Source organism: Oryctolagus cuniculus, chromosome 6, assembly GCF_964237555.1.
Source record: "Oryctolagus cuniculus chromosome 6, mOryCun1.1, whole genome shotgun sequence".
Classification (NCBI taxonomy): Eukaryota; Metazoa; Chordata; class Mammalia; order Lagomorpha; family Leporidae; genus Oryctolagus; species Oryctolagus cuniculus.
Genome location: NC_091437.1, coordinates 20,195,019 through 20,210,402, shown reverse-complemented (window position 1 = coordinate 20,210,402; position 15,384 = coordinate 20,195,019). Strand labels below are relative to the sequence as shown.

General features: G+C 38.8%; 1 protein-coding gene across 14 annotated transcripts in view; it reads left to right on the top strand.

Moving 5' to 3' along the window:
* The window catches only part of RAPGEF6 (Rap guanine nucleotide exchange factor 6), a 205,911-nt gene that overhangs the window by 77,514 nt on the left and 113,013 nt on the right, over positions 1-15,384 (top strand). The window contains exon 1 of one of the 14 annotated variants that reach the window (XM_051844179.2): positions 2,060-3,702. The exons of the other annotated variants lie outside the window; for them this stretch is intronic. Within the exon in view, the coding sequence (XP_051700139.2) occupies positions 3,649-3,702 (54 nt within the window). The 5' untranslated portion in view covers positions 2,060-3,648. Of the gene's footprint in view, positions 1-2,059; positions 3,703-15,384 lie in introns of those variants that run through there. 14 annotated transcript variants of the gene reach the window in all.

The following is a 15,384-nucleotide window of genomic DNA, read 5'->3' as shown; positions in this document are numbered from 1 at the left end:
ATGTGATTTAAAATATTCTGTCTTTGTTTATAAATACTTTATAAAGTTAAATTTTAATAACTAGCACTTAACATTAAAAAAAAAAAGATGTGATGCTTTGCAAAGCCAACATGCATTGCTTTGTTTTATAGTAGTGCCAAAGATCTTTTTAAAGCTAGATAAGATTTCACTAGTAATGCTTAGCATCCTGGCATTTCATATGCAGGGGAAATGTGTTCCTAAATAGCTTTCCTGTGGTGATGTTTCCTATACAATGTGTAGATTGTTGTCCCTTGCGTGGTGACCTCATTTGAATTGGTACAATAACAAGATAAGATCATGATGAAATTCTGAAAGTGATACAAGTGAAAAATATGCTGTTCTCCTAATTAAATATTTTAGTTATTTGGTAAATTAGTATTTCTTCAAAGAATGTTTCTTCAGTAATTAGTTAAAAGGTTGTTAAATGTGATATAATATCATCAGGGATGCTAGTGGATTCACATACCAAATACAGAATTTAGCCTTTTTGTTTTCTTTTCATTGTATTGCTGCACAAGGAGATTTTGCATGATAGGTTTACCATACAGTTCCCTGGAATAGCAGATACTGTGAGATGATTGGTAGAACAAGGAAAAGGATGATGTCATCTTCCCTCACAAGCCAAACTAAAGGAAAAGAGAGTTTTGTTCCTTTATGAGTTGGTGTTTACTACAGTCTGTGTAACATATGGCATTAGTGGATTGCATTTCACACGCTGGGTAGCAGTTTTTTTAAAGCAGCTCAGAGATGGCTGTCTCCCTTGCTCAGCTTGAGGTCCTTCTTTGTGTGTTAACAGCATGATTTATAAAAAGGGAGAAAGAAACCTATTAGGATTTTGCTTTTGGAGTTGGCTTTAATTTATCCTATTGGTGCTATACATGAACATAGTTTCTGTTTGGCATTGAGATAAATATTCTTGACTCCTGTATTTTTGTATACAAAATGTTTGTGTTTCAGAATTGTAGTAAAACTTTGTCTTCATCCACATGCAGAGAGAACCTACTGTCTTCTGTTTATAAAAAATGATTAATACTAGATTTTAGTTTATTTATACTTGAATTTGTAATATTGAAATTTCAGTACATTTATAGTTTATTTAAAAATAAAAAATTTTAAAATATTTAATATTTTAAATAAAATATTTATATTACACTTATACATATTTTAAAAAGATATTTAGAAATTAAATTTTAAAAATACATTGGTATAAGCTGAAAAATCAGTCATGTACAAATATTCTGTATTTTATAGTTAGAAAAAGGAGTCATGCTTGTATTTGTGAAATTTAGTTTTATACTCAAATGCAAATTTTATGTATCTTTTGTTTGACAAAAAATAATTCTTAAGTTTTTTGAAAACCTGTATTCATAATTATGTTTTGAAAGCATAATTTAGCTCTGTTCATTGTAATAGGTTTATATAAATTCTCATCATATAAGAGGCAACATAAGTCAGAATTGGCAACACAGTGTTGTTCAGAAAGTGAATCAGACTTTGCCCAGGGGTGTTGAAGAACTCCTTTTTTGGTGCTTAATGACAGGATGTTTCTTTCTTACCTGGTCACCGGAGTCCTTGGTTACAACACCTGTCTCTGAGCTAATATTTTTTTGTTGCACCTTTCTTCTCCCCTGAAGTGTTAGGTGAATAAAGCCAAAATTTATTCGCTGATAATTCTGATAATTTTGTTGCCAGTATAGCTACAGTATGGCTAACTGTATTTCACCATTGGAAACTGGCCGTGGATTGTTGCCGTTCTGTGCTTAAGTGGCAGTATTGTCAGTAAGTGCCTGGTGGCAGAAACGTGGAAAACCAGGATGGGCACTAATGGTGTTGTGGCTTTCAGCTGGGAAAGGGTGTGGCAGAAGTAGAATGTTTTTTCTGTATTTTTTTAAATCGAAAAACGAGGCAATTTTCTTCTAGTGCAAGCATACTTTGGAGGCTTGATTTAATCTGCTTTTTCTCTGATTCCTTCTGCGTTCTGCTGCCTTCTTTCTTTCTAGGAATTGAGCACTGGACTGCAATAGAGGACCATATTGCATAAATGACTCTGCATAGGAGTTGCTGCATGCTCGAACTGTTGTGCTTGTGTTGTTTTTTTTCTCCAGTTTATCCTTTTAAAATGAAGTTCCATTGTTTCTATTTAAATTTACTGTTTACATACAAGTCTTAGTACCTGTTTTAGTGTTAATTTAAAGTGGTCATGTAGGGGTTATACTTTTCAGAATATTTATTTGATAAAGAGCAAGTTTTCTAAGCAGAAACCCCTAAATGAGTAGTGTTTGAAATAAATAATGCATTATCTGAGAGCTAGGTTTCCTTATGTGGTTAGAATGCAAGAATATCTTTTCATAGCTAATTATTTTCCTTTGGCAGGATAATATTGTGCTAAATTTGAATAAATATTAGGAAATATGGCTTCCCCAACACAGCTGTAAATCAGAGTACAGAATTAAAATCCAAAATGAATTTTTTAAATTGAAAGAGTGCTTAAGCCTTTTTTTCTTACAGAATGTAGTTTGCTAACATGTGTCATAAGAGAGAGAGAGAGAGACAGTGTGTGTGTGTGTGTGTGTGTGGTGTGTGTTGTCAATAAATTGCTCTTTGGGCTACAGCTGCAGATACAGTAGTCAATTGATCTAATGCAGTTTCTGAAGGCTTTCTGTACAGGTGATGTCATCCTTTTAGCTCTATTCTCCTCCCACTCTCTTTCCTTCTTATTAGATATTTCATCTTACTGCAGAGCATAGAATCAATAGAAGCTTCTCCTTAGGGAGCTGCTGTGAAACAGGCAAGGACAGTAGGAATTAAGACACTGACATATCGTCTTGCTTTAGCAGAAGATGTAGTGTTTTTGTTCTGTATCATATATAAATTTTTAACTAGAAAAGCCAGACTTAGATCAACAGTGCCGTCGTACTGATGCATTAGAATAAGAAACAGTACTGCAGAGCTGTAAATAGTGATGTGAAGAGAGAAAATAATTTGAATTTTGGAGATTCTCAGGCATTCTACAGGACAAACCTGTTAGAGCACGTATCTTCTAACTGGCATTTGTACAACGGTTTGAGGTTTTTTTCTGTTTCTTAATGTCTGGTGATTACGAATGTGATGAAGAAACTTTAATCTTCATGATGACAGTGTTCTCGTTTGCTTCTGATGCGGAAGAATCACTGCAGCACTTGTTCTACAGAATGAAATAAATTGAAGAAAAGACAAAGCTATAGTGCGGCCAGGAAAGCTTTCACAGAATCCAGACACATAGATTCGGTGCATGTTGCCTTATTTGCTTTGATAGAGTATTAACTCTTGTGCTACCACTGTGTGTATCTGTGCCTGTTACCTGAGGACATGTTTATGTATCTGTGTGTTCTAAGCCAGGAATATAAACATCTTGATTTCCTGTGACTTGCTTGTTAACATTTAAGTGAGAATTACCAGTTATTTAAAACAATGCTTTAATCTACTGGAAGCTCCTGATTTCAGTTTGAAAAGGGGTTTGGAAAAACTACCTTTATGTAACACCACAAGGGTGTATGATTTGTAAAAAGAAGCTTAGCAGAATTTCATTTATATACTCATCAGTGTGATTCTGATTTGAAAAGGAAGCTACCCTTTCCAGCCTAGGAAATGGCTTTCCTTGTTCGCTGCTATGCCAATTGTCTTCAGCCATGGGCCTCCAAAGTAAGTAATTGTTACTGTTTTCTTTGTGATTAATCTAGTTGTTACATTTAAATTCTATTTTGAGTTAGAAATGAGTTTTACTATGCAATTAAATTTTCTAAACTTTAAAAGCTACAGAGCAGTTTAGCTCAGTCTCTGCCTTTTTTTTTAATTGAAAGAAATCTGAAACATTCTAAAGTAACCTCCAAGAATGTTTGGAAAGTGTCCTCCTTTTTAATCTGTGGACTTGAAAAGGAAGCACATAGGAGGTATGCTCACTTTCAAACTGGATCTTCATTTGGTAATGGATAGCTGTTTCTGTACTTACCTATGGCCATACTCTGAATTGGAATGTGTTCTGTAGCTTCATTTCCTGAAATAGTTGATATATTTAGGTTTATTAGTCTAATCTCTAGCTTATGTTGTACAATATTTTTCAATAATATGGTAGCATCTAAGTTATGATTGAATTGTACTATTTTATGAAGACCAAGTAAAAATATTTTAGTGGGAAAATATGAAGGAAATAATAATTAGGAAAAGTAATTATGTGAAAATATTTAATAATATTCTCAAGTATTTTCAAAGTAATAGTAATCTAGTTGTCATTTTAAAACAGATTTGTTAACTCATGAATTAACAAAATGTGAAACAATAGGCCATGCTAGGTTGTCAGAAAATATATACTGTAATTCAATGTATGTTAATGTTCATGGAGGCTATTTATAAAGTTTGCAGTTTGATGCCCCTCAAGTTATCTTTCCTGTCATGTGTGTTAAACAGAAAAATGGAGATAACTGAATTTTTAGTTCTGTTTTAAAAAAATACTTCAGAACAAACACTTAGATTTGATCATTGATTATGTTAAGATTTCTCTGTGGTTCTCTTGCATAGAGATAAGGACAATAGAGGCACTTCTTAGATTTGTAATAATGTTGTGTGAAGATTGTACTGTTGGTGGTGACTAAGGGAGAGATACTGTGAAAACATCATGGTGTACTGTTTCATCTGGCCTAGCTCTTTGCATTTCTTTCTTAAAGGCAGTTTATGGGAGGACATTTAAATTCACTGTTCATTTGGTAAAAAGGTGATTGAAATGGAAAGAAGCCCAGGTACACAGTTTATTTGTGCTACTTTATGTTGAGGCATGCATGTGTTCTTTAGTGCAAATGCCACCTGTGGGGCTCACACATTGCTGATGCTTGGCAGTGGCACTACTAAGGTTTAGAACTGCCTTAGGAGGGGAAGTGAGTAAAAGATAAAGGGTTAAAGAAAATTGAGACACAGGGGCTGTTTTTTAAGATTATTGACCAAAACATGTACTGGTAGCAATCTTTGATGGAAAATCTAACAAGTATAGGCGAGTTCAAGGGAATTTTAAAGACCAGATTCCAAAGTTTCATTAAATGCCAACAGATACTAAGTGAGCAGGATTCTGTGATTGGTACTTACTCTGTAAATCATGCTTAAAAGAATACATGTCTCCTTCCCCTCTCCCCAAGCTGTCATGGTAATATTGATGGAGTTTTAACTCTGGATTGTGTATCAACACATTAAACTTATTAATTTTTCATAGTTGCTACTTTTGGTTTTCCAATACATTCTATGATTTTGTCTTTATTTGTTGCTTATGTATTTTACCCTTGCATTTCACTCCTTCTGAATTGGTTTATTTTCTTGCTAAATAAGTAGTTCTGTTAGCAAGGTTCTGTGAGAGCATGAACCTTAAGTTCTTGTATGTTCAAACTGTATTTACCTTCAAATAATTGTTTAGTTGAATGTAAAATAATCCAATATCTTTTCCCTCTAGCCCTTTGAAATGGTCAACACACGGTCCTAAACCCCCAGTGAGGCTGATATATCTGAACTCATTGTCATTTTTGTTCCTTTGTTAAGTACTCTGTTTTTCATGTTGTTAGTGGCAAGTGACGTTTTTGTTTTGTCTTTTATTTTTATTTTTTGATGCCGTCATGTTTCACCATGGATTGTTTAATTTTTTTCCCCCATCTGTGCACTTGGTGGACTCTGAGAAGATTCACATTTTTGTTCAGTTGTGAAATTGGGTGTTTTTTCAAAAATGGGCTACATGTTTTCTCTACAAATATTAGGCCTCTGGGTCTGTCCATGTTGGGTGTAAACATTTCCTTAATACTTGATTCTCAGTCTGTGCACTGTCAGTTTGAGCCTTCTAGCTCACTAGTTCATTTCCCATTTGTGACCAGTGCTATTTTGCTAGTCATCTTTAAAATATATTAAGGAATCACTTGATATTTATTTCTGAAATTTCTTACATGGTGCTTTTTGTAACTACGTTTGTTTAGTAACTTTGATTTTGTGAATGCTGTTATTTTTCCTTATTGTTTTATTAGCACTTTCTTTGAAATTGCTCTCTTGAGAGTTTTGAATTTCTTTTATTTTTGTTTGGGGCCCACTTTTCTGATCCATTCGGGTGGCTTGCTCCAGGTGATTGTTTACTGAGTAGAGGAGGTTTTCCATTATAGGTTCTCTTTCCCTTCTTTTGAGTGCTTCTAAAACACTGATCACTGGTAGATTTATGCACAGCTGACTTTACATGTCATTTCTCTGAGCTTATCATGCCTTTTCTATCTGCAGCATTTGACACAGCTGATCACTCCTTCCTTAGCAGCCTTTCTTCAGGATGAAGATCAGCATCACACCATGACCAACTAGGCAATGTGATCTCTTCTCCCCTTATCTGCTACTGTACTCGTTCATATCAGCCATTATCATCTTGCTGGTTCTCAAACTGGCCAAGCATTTCTCTTTTCCCAACTAATTTTTTCCTTTTTTTAAAAGCAAATGTCTTCCAGTCATTTGGTTGTCTTTCAGTAGAGGACAACTAAGCACCAAGAATGCCACTTCTTACCCTTCTTCTCCTGTTAACCCTCCTCTACACCCCTACCTGAGCTTATTGGTTTGCTTACTGTTCACTGAATACGTCATGCTCATTCAGCATCTGGCCTCATAGTGCTCAACAGGAATATTATGTAAATCACAGATGCAATATTAAAACTCATGGCAATGACAGTTTTTAAAAGTAAAAAAAATTAAAAGTAAAATTCGTTTTAAAAACATAGCTACTTTGTCCTAAGTATTTCAGCATGTAATAAAAATGTGATCGTTATAAGATATTTTACTTTTGGGAGGTGGGGAGAGGGTTAAGCCTTCTAAATTAAGTATGTATTTTATAATTGCAACATGTTTAAGGATGCCTGCTTTCAAATGCTAAGGAGTTTTTTTTTTTTTTTTTTTTTTTTTTTGTGACTGGGGCTGCCATGTTGGATTCTGTAGTTCTGGGTCTGTGTTAGTACTATTTGATTTGTTTAGTCTCAGTCATCATCTTTTCTGCCCTCTATACTTGGTGAGAATGAAGTCTTTCTAAGTTACATTTGTTTTAGTATTTTATTTGTTTTAATTTCATACCCCAAGAATTGTGTTCATTTTGTTATGACTTAATGTCAAAAATATGCTAGGTGCTCATTGTTCAGTAAATGGGAAATTAGACCATGTAGCATGCTAGAATTTTTTTTTTAAGATTTACTTATTTCAAAGGCAGAGTTACAGAAGCATAGGCAGAGAGAAAGAGAGAGAGAGGTCTTCCATCTACTTGGTCACTTCTCCAGTGGCTACAGTGGCCTGAGCTGTGCCAATCTGAAACCAAGAGGCTGGAGCTTCTTCCAGGTCTCCCACATGGGTGCAGGGGCCCAAGGACTTGGGCCATCTTCCACTGCTTTCCCAGGCCATAGCAGAGAGCTGGATCGGAAGTGGAGCAGCCAGGACTCAAACTGGCACCCATATGGGATACCTGCACTGCAGGTGGCAGCTTTACCTGCTAGGCCATAGTGCCAGCCCCTAGAAATTTTTATCGAGTTTGGAAATGTCTTCTTAGGAGTAGCACATAGAAACCTGCAGGTTTTGTTATATGTCTAAGAGCCATCTTTATTTCTGGTCATTTGAAGGTTAATGATTATTTCTGTATTGGAACAGTGCTTCTGTAATCACATATTAGGCTTTAGAAAAACAGGTTCTAACAGTGCAGCTTGGATTTAAGTGATGTTTTAGGAATGGTGTTCTGTTGGTCACTTGTGCAAATTTTTTATAGGGATTTTATTTATTTATTTGAGAGGTAGAGTTATAGAGAAAGGTCTTCCTTCTGTTGGTTCAGTCCCCAAATAGCCACAACGGCCAGAGCTGCGCTAATCCGAAGCCAAGAGGCAGGAGCTTCTTTCGGGTCTCTGATGTGGGTGAAGGCGCCCAAATACTTGGGCTATCTTCTTTTGCTTTCCAAGGCCATAGCAGAGAGCTGGACTGGAAGAGGAGTGGCCAGGACTAGAACCTGCGCCCATATGGATGCTGGCGCCGCAGGCAGAGGATTAATTTACTGCACCATGGCGCCATTCCCTGACTTGTGCAAATTTTAAACATTTTTTAGGACTGATAGTAAATTTTCTTTTCTTTGTTCATTTTTTTGCGTTTTGTGATGTTCCAATTGGGATGAGGACAAAGGGCAGGAAAGGGTACCCCTCACAAGTGCAGGGAATGTCCTTGCTAGTTAGTCTTTCTTGGATGCTTCATGGAGCTTTTTTTTTTCTCTGCACTGCTCTTGCTGGTGGTGGCCTCATCAAGGCTGCTGCTCCCTTCCTCCTTTGCAGAGAATTTCTTCTTTTTCTTAGGGACCTTCCTGGTGCCCGCCATTTCCTTCTGGGCTGAGGGTTTCTTCCTCTTGGGAGGGCTTATACAGAGTAAATTTTCTTTCATACATACAGAGCCCTTTGAATGCTCTTGTCTTAAATCAGCAGTGGGGACTTTTTCCTGCTGTGGGCTGTTTGGGTATTTATTACATCATTTGTGAGCCACATAATTATCAACTTAAAAATTAGCCTGCTATCGATTTTTTTGATTTTTGAGTCCCGCCTGCTGTTGACTTGGCAGGACCAAACCAAATGTTTCTGTGAGCCATATACAGCCCACAGGTTGGATGTTCCTCACCTCTGTCTTAAATGAAATCATGCTTGGGTATGGGATGTAAGTGGCAAAAGGTTTTAGGTAGCAAAGTTTCTTAGTGAATATTTCTGTGATATCATGATTGGTTGTAACATTTATTTTTTTATTTATTTATTTGAGAGGTAGAGTAATAGAGAAAGGTCTTCCTTCTGTTGGTTCACTCCCCAAATGGCCGCAAGGGCTGGAGCTGTGCCAACCCAAGGCTAGGAGGAGCCAGGTGCTGCTTCCTGGTCTCCCATGTAGGTGCAGGGGCCCAAGCACTTGAGCCATCTTCTGCTTTCCCAGGCCTTAGCAGAGAGCTGGATCGAAAGTGGAGCAGCCAGGACCATAACTGACACCCATATAGGGTGTCAGCGCCGCAGGCAGAGGATTAACCTGCACCATGGCATCAGCCCCAGCATTTATTCTTGTAGGCCAAGTGTTTAAAATGTTGAATTAGAACCTTGAACATTCATGTACAGTTATCCTTTCTGCTATATTCTAATACAGATTCAAGTGGTCCTTGTGTTCTCCCATCCAAGCTTTTATTTGTTAGTAAAGTGAAAAACTGCATACATGTGTGAACACCTGATAAGAGAGAGAAAATGTTAGCACTACGTTCCAAGGAATAGAATGAAAAACAGCAACATAGAAATATTTCACTTCCCATGCATTTTTCAGCTTCCCAAATAGGTCCTTATCTTGTTAGTTTGCTTTATGTTTTTTAATTTTTTTTAAATTTTGCTTAAGGGATATTAACTGTGTACATATTTTTGAGGTGCCATGTGATTTTTTAAAAAAGTTTTATTTATTTGAAAGAATTAGAGACAGATCTTCCATTTGCAATATACTCCCTAGATGGCTGCAACAGCCAGCACTCAGCTGGGACAAAGCCAGGAACTTCAGCTGGGTTTCCCACATGAGTAGCAGGAGCCCAAACACTTAGGCCATCTTCTGCTGCCTTTCCTAGGCCATTAGCAGGGAGCTGGATTGGAAGTGGAAAAGCTAGAACGTGAACCTGTGTCCATACAGGAATGGCATCACATGTAGCTGCTTTACCTATGCCACCACAATGCCAGCCCTGCCATGTGATATTTCAGTACATGTATACATTGTGTGAGGTCCCATCAGGGTAAACTTATATCTCATAAGATATCTAACACCTGTATGTGGTGAAAACATGAAACTGTCTTCTAAAGAGAAATATATTGCATTTTAACAGTCTGAAATCATGCTACTGTGCGCTAGAACCCAAAACTTTTTTTTTTGAAGATTTATTTTAATTATTTGAAAGAGTTATGGGGGCGGGGGAGAAGGAAGGGTAGAGGTAGAGGTATAGAGAGGCAGGTAGAGAGGTCTTCCATTTGCTGGTTCACTCCCCAAATGTCTGCAACTGCCAGAGCTGAGCCATTCTGAACCCAGGAGCCAGAAGCTTCATCCGGATCCCCCTGCCAGTGCAGGGGCCCAAGCACCTTGGCCATTCTCTGCTGCTTTCCCAGGTGCATTAGCAGGCAGCTGGATTGGAAGTGGAGCAGCCAGAAAATGAACCAGCGTCCATATGGGATGCTGGTGCTACAGGGGCTATAACCTGCTGTGCCACAGTGCTGGTCCCCAAAACATTTCTAGTAGAGTATAACTTAGTACACATTAATTCCAAAATCTGAACTGGTTTTCATCCCTACAAGCCTTTTACTGTGGCTGGGTAGACCTAGATGCCTTGTCCTGTGATGCTGGACACTCAGAGCTGGTACCATGATGCTGAACATGCAGAACCAGTAGCCCACCATGATCTGATCTGTCTGGTGCTGAGGTGGATGCATTGGCTAATGCTCCTTCCTAGCAGTCAGTGGTGATGCTGGCCAAGGTGTAAGACTGATGAGCCATGACCTCAACATTTGTCTTGGCTCTAATTAAGTTCACATTCTCTGTCTCCAGTCGCTGTCCTAGAGTCAGAGACCATTAGAATCTTTTTAGAGTGGCATGTGTCATAGAACAGTTTTGTGGTTCCTGGTTATCTCCCCAAAGTTTGGAACTGGGCAATAGAAGCAGCCCCTCAACTGATCAAACAGTCCCTAGCCAGGTGGATCTTCCCTGGGTTTCATAGTCATTAGACTCTGGGCTATTTTGTGAGTACATACTTGGCTACGTGGTACTCGTTGGAGTGAGTTTAACTCGCAGAAGGGACACAGTCATCCTCCTGATGCTGGGGCAAGTCTAGGGACTCTCTGAACTGCGATCTCGGGGTAGTGGCCATTGGGCTTTATTGGCTGCTGGATCCCTTGGCAGATACCAAGGCTCTGAGCTCCACATCAGGTCTTAAGCTCCCTCTCCTCTTCTGCAACAGCTGGAGTTTCGATCTGCTTTTTGTTGGTGGTTGTGGAATGGAGGCAGAGGTGTTCCAAATCTTCCGTCTGTGGATCTGCACTAGGACGCAGGAGCTGGGGCGCCTTACCCAACAATGAATTTTGTTTCATTCGAATTGGCAGTAGGATTCAGGTGTCTTAAGGGCTGGACTTAATTCCCTATGTGTCCCCAGACAGTGCTGTTTGGAGCTGGGGCAAGGGTATCATGGTCACTTCTTTGCTTTCTGCTTTTTTTTGTATGACATATCTTAGTATTATCCTGAAAGTAGGTACTGCAATGTGTAGCCTGGCTTCCACAGCTCCTGGGGAGGTTGCTGAATGTCTAAATAGCTATGTAACTTGTTCCAGTGAGGAGATGAGATGGTCACTGGAGGGTGTTACCCAGCCTCCACTTTCCTCTACCCTCTTGGGAGTTTTTTTTAACCCAATTTGTATCTCTTTCTACTCTGTTTCCAGTGCTTTTATGTTAAATGTTTGTTCTCAACTGTGCTATAAATATCAGTATTCCTACTTAACTTCTCATAAGGCAGTCTAGTAAAATGTGTACTTCAGTCTCGTAACTTGTTTCAGGTTATGAATGGATACTGTGTGTGTGTATGTGTGTGTGGTAACTCTAGGTTGCTAAGTTCAGAATTTCAGCACATTCCTGGTGTCTTGACAAGTAGAAAATCACCTTTGTGTGTGTGTGTGTGCGCGTGTAGTTTTTAGTTTTAAAAAAATAACTTATTTGTAGAAATAATAGAGGAATGCTTTCTTCATAATAAAACATTTCAAGGAGGCAAGCATGTGGCACAGTTCAAATGCTCCCAAATGTAGGCCCACATTCTGTATCAGAGTGCCTGAGCTTGAGTTCTGTCTCGTCTCCTGGTTCTGGCTTGCTGTTGATGTGCACCTGAGAGCAGATGATGGCTTAAATATGGCATCCCTGCCCTCTATGTAAGGCACCATAATTGAGTTCTTCTAGGCTCCTGGCTTTCGGCTTGACCAGGCCTCAGCTGTTGTAGGCATTTGAGAGTAAACCAGAAAATAGGAGATCCATAGCTTTCTTTCTCTCCTCTTCCTTACTCCCCATTTCCCCTCCCCACCTCCCTTTCAAGCAGAATGAAAACAAATAAATAAAATTTTTAAAAAATGAGAATGCTTCGGGTAAAGCTGAATTTCTGTTTGGATCCCCAGCCCATTCTTTGTCCTTTATAGAAAGTACTAGTATTGGGGCCAGTGGTATGGCTCAGTAGGTTAATCCTTCACTTGCGGTGCCAGCATCCCATATGGGTGCTGGTTCTAGACCCAACTGCTCCTCTTCCATTCCAGCTTTCTGTTGTGCCCTGGGAATGCAGTGGAAGATGGGCAAATTCCTGGGGCCCCTGCACCTGTGTCTGAGACTGGGACAAAGATCCTGGCTTCGGATCCTTGTAGCTCTGGCCATTGCGGCTGTTTGGGGAGTGAACCAACGGAAGGAAGACCTTTCTATCTCTTTCATTATCTGTAACTCTACCTCTCAAATAAATAAAATAAATCTTAAAAAGAAAGTACTTCTATTGATTGCATGTTACCTATTCTGTCAGATCTTTTCTTCTAATCTTAGAGGTGCAGGTACCCAGAAAATATATTATTTTTATGCTTTACAATGAGTTATGTTTTACATATTTATCATGAAACTTGCCTCTTCACAATCAATACATTTTTACAAAGTTGTCCAAGTTCGAATGTGCAGCTCTACCTTTAACTGGGAGATGTACTGTCAGCCTCTGTATCCATAGTTTCTACATCCATGAATTCAGCCAGATACAGTTGGAAAATAATCTGAAAAAAATTAAATCTGTGCTGAACACATAACAAACTTTTTTTCCTTGTCATAATTCCTAAACAATACAGTGTAACAACTTTCAGGAGGTATCTTTGTAGCAGGTATTGTAAGTAATACAGACATGATTGTTTACAGGTTATGTGCACATTTTTTTTAATATAAGAGACATCATAGTTAGCCGATTCTGGTATCGTATGGGGACCATGGAATCAGTTTCCCACAGATATCAAGTGATAACTTGCACATAGTGGTAGTTTAGCTCTTCTCTTCCATTAAGCAATTACGGTTATTGTTTGTAATGAATCCCTGGTATATTTCTTGTTTCACCTATTTATTTTAGGATGGGTTTCCAGAGAAAGCTTACTGATTCACCAATGTATATATTTTTTCAGTAAAATCTTAAGATTTGATCTGCAAAATGATAAATAGCCAAATTTTTCTCCAAAGGGGCTCTAGCAGTTCATTCTCTCCTTAACATTTGATGAGAATACAGTGTTGTTTTCTATGTAGCCTTGCACCTTTTATATTATTAGACTTGCTTTTTGCCAATCTGGTGGGGTGGAAAGGTATTTTCATCTTTATTTCTCTGATTGTTATGGTAGATTAATCCCTTCCCACTCTTTTTTCTACTGCTGGCCTAAGTGGCCTTGTGATGAGATGGCAAAGCTAAAGGACCAAAGCAGTTTCTTTATTTTATTTTTTTTTTTTTTTAAGATTTATTTTATTTATTTGAAAGAGTTACAGAGAGAGGTAGAGACAGAGAGAGTGCTCTTCCATCCACTGGCTTACTCCCCAGATGGCCGCAACATTCGGAGCTGCGCCATTCCGAAGCCAGGAGCCTCTTCCGAGTCTGCCATGCGGGTGCAGGGGCCCAAGGACTTGGGCCATCTTCTACTGCTTTCCCAGTCGACAGCAGAGAGCTGGATTGGAAAAGGAGCAGCCAGGACTAGAACTCACGTCCATATGGGATGCCGACCTTCAGGCCAGAGCTTTAACTTGCTGCGCCACAGCTCTGGCCCCTACTTTTTTCTTTATAAGGCTTTCACCCCAAAGAGTTGCTTGTACCAACAGAGAGCTTTAAATGACCAAAATACACACTTTGCTAGATGAAGCCTTTAAGATTTGGGGACCCTTTATTATTGTAGCAGGATGTGGGCCGCTGTTGTGTTGCTGCATTTCCCAGAAGGCCACAGTAGGTCTCTATTACCTATAGGAATTAAATTCAAAATGCCTGGATTCGGTTTTGTGGCACAGTGGGTAAAGCCTCCACCTGTGATGCTGGCATCCCATATGGGCACTGTTTTGATTCACCTCCCTAGTAATGTGCCTGGGAAAGCAGCGGAAGATGGCCCAAATAGTTTGGCCCCTGCACCCTTGTGGGAGACCCTGTCAGAGTTCCAGGCTCCTGGTTTTGGCCTAATCCAGCCTCTCCCATTGTGGCTGTTTGAAGAGTGAATCAGCAATGGAAGGTCTCTATCTCTTTGTGCCCCTCTCCTTCCTTTCAAATAAACAAAATAAAAATTTTTTTTAAAAAAGGGAACAGTGTAGTTAAAAGTAAATAGATACATTCATAATGCCTATCTGAGCATATCTGATTGTATTCTATCTCCAGCATATCTTTCCCTCTACATCTAGAGTAATGAAATATATAATGGTCACAAAAACAGTTGTGATGTTTTCTGCTTTCTCCCTTTGATTTCAACTTTTTTTATACAGATTTATTAATTTGAACGAATTTACTCCTCAAATGGCCTTAATGGCCAAGGCTGGGCCCCGCTGGATCCAGGAGTCAGGAACTTCATCCAGGTCTCCAACCTGAGTGACAGGAGCCCAAACACTTGGGCCATCTTCTGCTTTTCCCAGGCCCGTTAACAGCAAGTCGTTTAGGAAGTAGAGCAGTGTGAACATGCTGGCATCACAGGCAGTGGCTTTACCTGGTGCAGCGCAAAACCGGCACAGAGATTAAGCTTTCAAATTCCACTTAAAAGTGAGATCATACAATATTTGTTTGTGTACCTTATTTTACATGAGATAATGTCTTTTAGGTTCATGCATGTTTTTGCAGTAAATTTCTGCTTTTATTTTTTGAAGGGCAGCTAGTATTCTGTTGAGTATATATACCACATTTTTTTTAATTGATGAACATTTAGATTGTTTTCAGGTCTTTTTGCCGTGCATGTTTTGAGACTTTTTAAATTTAGTGTTGAACTTTTATCATTATGAATTCTTTGTTAAATTGATTGTCCCTTTTTCTCTCCTGGTGCTTTAGCCTCAAACTGTACTGTATCTTAAATTTGAACAGCTGTGTCATCTTTCTTTTGGTTTGTGTTTTCATTATTATTATTATTTATTTTTATTTTTATTTTTTTGGACAGGTAGAGTTATAGACAGAGAAAGACAGAAAGGTCTTCCCTCCATTGGTTCACTCCTCAAATGGTTGCCATGGCCGGCGTTGCGCTGATCTGAACCCAAGAGCCAGGTGCTTCTTCCCAGTCTCCCATGTAGGTGCAGCAGCCCAAGCACCTGGGC